Genomic DNA, 7,426 nt, shown 5'->3' with positions numbered 1-7,426 from the left:
GAGGGCATTATAGAAACGAGTGCCCTACTCATAAGATTCAGTCGGCACAATTGAAGGAGAAGGAGAACTCGATCCAGAAAGGAAAGAAGCACATTGAATGCTCTAAGTGCAAATGAATGAGTCACTGCAAAAGACAATGCCCAGAAAGAAGACCCAATAATCCAGGGAGAAAAATTAAGGTAAATAAATTTACATTATATGAAAATCCAATCTTTTCAACACATACTCTAAATAATCCTGCTTACTCTAGTATAATTTTTTCTTCAAAATTGGATATGCTTGCTAACAATACAATAAATAGAGTTAATTCAAATCCAAATAAGAATAACTTAAAATTATTTAAACATAAGAAATTAACGTTGAGAAAATTAGAGAAACAAAGTAATATCTTAAAAGATAAAATAGATAAGTTAGAAAAGATTGTTAATAATTTAACTAATCAACAAAATCTAGACTTGGGTTATAAGTCTAAAGTAAAACTTAAACACTACAAACCAAACTATAATCAAGTATCTTTTATTTACTAAACTTAATTTAAATATAACTCTAATCTAATTTATAAATTTAAATAAAATTATCAATAATATAGGGGGAGGCTCCAGAATAGCTGGCACCTCCAAAACTAACTTACTCAACCAGGGTAACCCAAACCAAGCTACCCGGCAGGGTAATTAGAACTAATTAGAAAGGGAACAAGTTTAACTTGACCTATGGTACTGGTGAAATTCTTGATGATAGTACATTAGGGAAGTTTAGTCTATGCATGTCTAGAAAGATATGACTTCGACCTGGTGCATTTGGCTAAGTTGAACTAACTGAAGCTACCCTTTATGGATCCTAACCAGTTAGACCAAGGTTTTGCATTAAGTTCAGTGGATAAGACTATTTGGAAAACCTCGAAGGCATGGTTACTTTAATGATGTCCAAGTGACTCACCATAGTCCAGAAGTTTATCCAGAGAACGACTATTTGTTGAGCCCAAAGCTAAATCTGAATCTAACACAAAGTTAAACCAAATCCTATAACTGAACCCAATTCCTCTCACAAAATTATAGGATTCCCTGATTTAAAATTTAGATCGGGTGAGATGACTAAGGATTAAAAATCAAATTAAATTAAATTAAGGATTAAAAATCAAATTAAATTAAATTAATGATTAAAAATTAAATTAAATTAAATTAATAATTAAAAATTATTTAAAAAATCATTTGAAAAATTATTTAAAAATTATTTTAAAAATCATTTTAAAAATTATTTGAAAAATTATTTAAAAATCATTTTTAAAATTATTTAGAAAATCATTTTAAAAATTATTTGAAAAATTATTTAAAAATCATTTAAAAATTGTTTTAAAAATTATTTAAAAATCATTTTAAAAATTATTTGAAAATTATTTTAAAAATTATTTAAAAATTATTTGAAAAATCATTTGAAAAATTATTTAAAAATTATTTTAAAAATTATTTGAAAAATTATTTAAAAATCATTTTAAAAATTATTTGAAAAATCATTTGAAAAATTATTTAAAAATCATTTTAAAAATTATTTGAAAAATTATTTTAAAATCCTTTTAAAAATTATTTGAAAGATTATTTAAAAATCATTTTAAAAATTATTTGAAAAATTATTTAAAAATCCACTACAAGAAAAACCCTCATAGATATTGGTGGAACAACAACGGTTTTAAGCAAAAACCGATGTCTTTGAGTATTTTACACCGATTTTTCCAAAAACCGGTGTCTATAAGGGCTGATTTTTGCTCATAGACATCGGTTTTTAAGCCGATGTCTATGAACGCCTTTTTTTCGTTAATAGACACCGATTTTAACAATGGTTTTTAAAACCCGATGTCTATGATAAAATAAAATAATATAATTTTCCCACCAATACTTAGCCGAAATTTGCAACATTTCACTCTTCCCTCTAAACCTAAACTTATATTGCGCCGTCCCGGTCCACCCATACTTAGCCCTAAACCTATATCGTCGCTACGGCACCACCACTTTCCTCCGGCCATCTCTCTCAGCCCCTCATCTCCCTCTTCTCCTTCTAGCGTACCTGCCTCTCCCGATCTGGATCAAAACCACCTGCTTCAGTCCTAAGCAAAACCGCAGCATAAATGACCCCCTTCGAAGAGCACACCGGCCTTCTCGTCGGTGACCCTCTGCACGATCCCACTGTACATGTGGAAAGGGTTCTTGGGGTTCTTCACAATCACGATCATCCCGGGCAGGAAAAGGGGAAGCTCGGGGAGCTTCGGCTTCGCCCGCGCTAGCAACACCGCGATGCTCTCCTCGCCGCCCGCCCTTGCCTTTGCCTCGGAAGGAGAGGGGTTCCGCTGGATGAAGTCTTTAAGGCCCTTTTCGACGCCTGGGAAGCCTCCGATGAGGACGAAGAGCTCCTTTTTGAAAGCGCCTTCGTCCACGCCGACGGCAGAAGGCGGGGCAGGAGCAGGTGGGGAGGCGAGAGGAGGCGAAGGCGGCTGTTCCATGGTGGTCTGCTGGAGCTCGTGGCGGATGCCTCGCTCGTCGTTGCAGAGGTCGCGGCCAGTAGTAAGATTAACACAAATGCATGAACATGATGTTGCTGTTTTCAGTACTCGTAAGATTAAAGTGAACGAGGGTTATTATTATTTTTTTATTTCCTCGGGCACGGCACCGCGGGCCGCGGCTCGTCTCCTCCCTCGTCGTAAACCCTAGCTCATCCCGGAGGGTCAAATCTCCCCTAATTGTTATTGAATCATCTGATTTATCTCATCTCGATGTATGCTGATCAGATATCATCGGGGAGCAAGAGATCTATCAAAGAGCGTCTGCACGGCGATCTCGGGGGAGATTTCAGCCGTTCGAACGTAGTTTCGGCTAAAAGGTACACTTTAAGTCTTTAACTTTCTTACGAATAACGCACAGGTAGTCCTTTCTATTTTTTTTTTCCTTTTATTTGTGAAATATATAATCTGTAGATTGTTGCTGTGTCTATCGTCTACGAATCTGAAATTTTTGACCTTTCTCTTAAGGCTAGCTCAATTGGAATTGGGACTAAAGTTCTCAAAGTTAATATTTATTTTTGAAACTACTAGTAAAATTTATAGATACATTCAGTATATGCCCTAAAATTTGGTATGTCATAATTTAAATATTGTTTTGATTGAGTTGAATTGTTATGCTGCCATATAAGTTGTATGGCATTTTTTTTTTCCTTTGGCATGGTCTGGCAACATCACGTACTCCCAACTTATTGATAAACTAATGAAGAAATGGATGATATGTGAATTTCCAAGTCTTATTTGGAGAAACATACTTGGTGACCAGGTAAATACTCACAATTAGATATTGGTATGACCAGTAGTAATGAAGCATCACTTTTCTGGCTAGATTGGTTTGACCGAATTCTTTCCACGATGGCATTAGAAATTTAAGATATGCAGTTATGAGGTCAACTCAGCTTTCCTAAGCTTTTCTGAGGTTAGCTAAAGTTGCAGTACTAACAAAGCCTTGCATCTTTACTAGTGGGAAAGAAATTGCTCCACTAAGTCCTTATTGTGTGTCTGACAAGCAATTCAGATTGTTTTGACACATTTCAGAGATCTACATGAGCAATAATATTTTGTTGCAAGACATAATACCTCAAATAATGAACGATTGGTAATAGAAACACTAGTAATATTAACACAAATGCATGAACATGATGTTGCTGTTTTCAGTACTGATTGTAATACTGAGCCATCTGCTCACACAATAAATGTGCCCAAATCTGGGAAACTGAAGGGCCTTATTCAGGTTCTAGGTGTTGCTTCTTCATTGAGAGACGATGAGAGTCTATTGATTACTGAGGCATGTTTTTTTAAAACAAAAAAAATGTTATATTCAATCAGTGAACTTTTGCTTTAGTAATGAATTAACCATTATTGAAGCATCCACAGGTTTATGCTAATTGCATTATCCGTTTTCTGGATGAACCATCAGATTCAATATCCCTGATACCAAAAGATGCTGAAAAATCTCCAGTTGTGATTTTTGCACACCAAAGATTGGAAGAGTGAGCTTTATAATCTCTATTTATTTTTGCTCCGTGTGTTTTTGAAGTTATTGTTTTCCTATCAAAATCAAATTTCATGTTTGGATATTCTTTCAAGATATTAAGTTTGCAGTAATGCATACAAGACTTTTAGAACTTAAGCTAGTTTCTTGAGGAGAGTAGTTCCACATTGTTTCTATTATTGCATTATTACTCTAACTGACGATGACTGATGGTAACTTACCATTACTTTTGCATATAGGGCCTTACAAACATCAAGCTTTATCAATATTTGCTTATTTGGCTATACTAGACTGACATAGTAAGTTTGATAAGTGGAAGGGATTTTCCCTTTCTTCCTCAGTGGTTTCCCAGATTCTTCCATGCATTTGTGTTCAACTCCTGTTGATGTTGAGTAATTTGCTTTATCAATGTTAGCTGTGACCTTTTCTGCTCGTAAGAATTCCCAGACAAATAGAATAAAATCATGTATTTTTCGTATGCATTTGTAGATATTTTTGGAGGCATTTAGTTTGCAAAAATCTACTCCATCCAATTAAATGCTATTACTAGAAACAATAATAGAATGTAGATCATCATGAGAAAATACGATCAGAAATAATAAAGATCTGACTAACACGTCTAATCTTGACCTCAGATATTTGGATTCTTAACCTTTCTCCGTACCCATGTTGGACAACCAACATCTGATATTCCTATTGATCATGTGTAAAAGTATTTAGAAATTATCTTGTCGGAGACTTAGATATTGGCCAAAGTGTTAATACTTCACCAACATCTAGAATGTGATTTCTTTAGTTGAGATACATATTTGTGAATAGAGTTTGATGCTACTTTGTCCGTATATGTTTGTTTGACTTTTCCAAATACTTTCTGGAGTTTTTTTGTTGTACCTCTATATTTGTACTTGCTCAGAAAAATGAAAAACAGTACTAGGCATGATTTTTGTTTAAAATTTCATGTGAGCTATGAAGAATGCTCCTAAACAAGGAGACAACAACGTTGAACAAACATGTTAACAATATTTAACATCAAAATAGTGTTGTAAAGGATTGCTAAGGATACTCATGGCCGTCACGCTCCGCAAGTGTACGGAAATGTCGCAAGTAATATAAAAGATTATCGTATCCACAGGTACTGGAATAAGCACTAGAAATGTCTCAATGCGAATTAGCTAAACAACTATCCAATCGTTTCAAATGCAAAGTGAAGGTAAACAAATCTAATATTATAGATCAACAAACAAGAGTTTAGTGTTTTGGGTTATGATAAGGGAGATTCTAGGAGTTTCGGTTTCTTTGTAAGATTTCTTGAATGTAAATGGTTCACCAATTCTTATCCCTCAATTGCCAAACACTTGTAGAAAGTTGCCGGTTCTCTCTTGCAATAGATAACCGGCTAAGGACTGAGAAATGTATCTAAATATGATCAATTAGATGTGAACCTACGTTGTCCTTACACAGAAGCGCACCTATTACTATGCCTTCCTCGGATATCAACATAGAAGCCCACAACTTATTAATCTATCAAGATACAAGAAACTAATCACAAAATCCATCCTACTCTCTTGAATATTCCTATTTCCTCTTCAAGATTATCTCTCAAACGTCCTTACACGGGCTTGCACCTGTCACGTGGATCCCTCGGATGATCGAGTGAGAGTTTATCTTTACAAAGTCCACAAGAAATCCAAACAATCAATCAAGAATGAGAATTAAGCACAAATCATCATTAATCATTCAAGATCTAATTGATACAAGCAAGACAATGTCATTGAAACAAGAAAATGGCAAATCCATAAGAGATTACATCAATCCATCATACAAATACTCCCTTAATCCTAGAATACAAGATCTACTCCATGAATCGAGGAAGAATATCCGAAGAAATGAAGATTACAAGCATTTCTTAAATCCCCAATCCAAGAAACCAAGAAAAGGGGGAAAGAGAAAACTTATCTACGAAGAAGCCTCGTCTTCGGATCCAATCCTCACTCCGGAGTCGAAATCGTCAAGAACTCCCTTAGAATTACCCAGAAATCCTCCCAAGAATGGGAGGAAACCACCAAATCTTGCCTTCTCCCAAAGGGGGAGAGATCCCCTTTCAATTCATGAAGGAGGGTTTAAATAAAGGAGGGAATCGGGCGCCACACGGCCCCGTGACACGGCCGTGTGAGATTCACACGGCCATGTCCAGTTCCTTCTCTGCCAAAGCTGCACGGCCGTGTGACTCACACGGCCAGGACCCTTCTGCTCTCTGGAAATGCTACACGGTCGTGTGGTTCACACGGCCACAGCCTGCTTGGTTTCTGGAAACCTCACACGGCCGTGTAGATCCACACGGCCATGTAAGGCTTCTGCTCTGGTTGGCTTCAAATCTTGACACGGCCGTGTGAGGTTCACACGGCCATGTCATCTTCCTCTTATGTTGGTGCCAAACTCCACACGGCCCGAACTCCATACCAGTGCAGGGCCATGTGAGGTACACGGCCTGGTGCTTTCTCCCTTTGTTTCCTCCAAGGCTTGCCCAAAGATGTAGATTCTTCACCAAATCGACTCCTGTGTACAAAAAATGCACAAAAAGCATATCTCCGAACCAAAAGAGTAAATATGCTAAAAGGAAAGCTGGAAGTATAAAAATGCATAGATCAAGCATGCTCAAAGTATGTAAATGTGCGTAAAAACATGCATAAAAGAGTATATAATCTACGCACATCACACCCCCAGACTTAAACCTTTGCTTGTCCTCAAGCAAAATGCCGCAGTCTAAATTCATATGTTCTACAACACATTCATAAAACCTAGTGCACTTTCCTAACTCTATCAAAAAGTTTCATTAACAAGCATGATCATAGAAACAAGTAAAGTATGGTTCAAGCATAAGAATCTTGTGCACAGTGTAAAAGTAACTCAACACCCTTCAAGTTTCAATCCATGTCCTAGTCAAGTCGTCATCAAATTTGAATTCCTAGTGTTTCCAGTGAAAGACAAGTAACCAGTGATAGACACTTACTCACCATTCACTTGGTTCATATTTCTCAACTAACCCAAGGTCTCAAAGGTGTGCTCAATCTCAAGGGAAGCTAAGCAGTCATTTCCCCAGTAACCTAACTCGGTCTCAAAGGGGTGACTTGCTAGATTCCACTCATGACAACTATTTTTTATATCCCTTATTTTTTTTTATAAGTGTTTGCATTGTGCAAAACTTATTCATAAATGTACTTTTTAGCACACATGTTGGGATATTTTGATTTTTCCAAATGAGCTTTAATGATTTGAGCCTCATCCAGTAACCAAAATGAAAGTTGAGAAATCACCATGGAAACCAAGTACTAAGCAGAAAAGATGAATCATGACTATTTCAATGACATCAACTATTCAAGCATCAA

At 36.2% G+C, this 7,426-nt stretch overlaps 1 protein-coding gene across 1 annotated transcript; it reads right to left on the bottom strand.

Annotated features, from left to right (window-relative positions):
- Positions 1-2,098: 2,098 nt before the first annotated feature.
- Positions 2,099-2,491, bottom strand: LOC121978128 (NAD(P)H-quinone oxidoreductase subunit S, chloroplastic-like). Its single transcript, XM_042530507.1, has one exon. It carries the CDS (start codon positions 2,489-2,491, stop codon positions 2,099-2,101), a length of 393 nt encoding a protein of 130 aa, XP_042386441.1.
- Positions 2,492-7,426: the final 4,935 nt, after the last annotated feature.

This window comes from Zingiber officinale, chromosome 4B (assembly GCF_018446385.1).
Source record: "Zingiber officinale cultivar Zhangliang chromosome 4B, Zo_v1.1, whole genome shotgun sequence".
Taxonomy (NCBI): domain Eukaryota; kingdom Viridiplantae; phylum Streptophyta; class Magnoliopsida; order Zingiberales; family Zingiberaceae; genus Zingiber; species Zingiber officinale.
The sequence above is the reverse complement of the archived record's forward strand: the minus strand, read 5'-3'. Positions and strand labels throughout refer to the sequence as shown.

Excerpts from the sequence above, each read along its gene's own strand:
- LOC121978128 (XM_042530507.1), bottom strand. The coding sequence starts at position 2,491 with ATGGAACAGCCGCCTTCGCCTCCTCTCGCCTCCCCACCTGCTCCTGCC.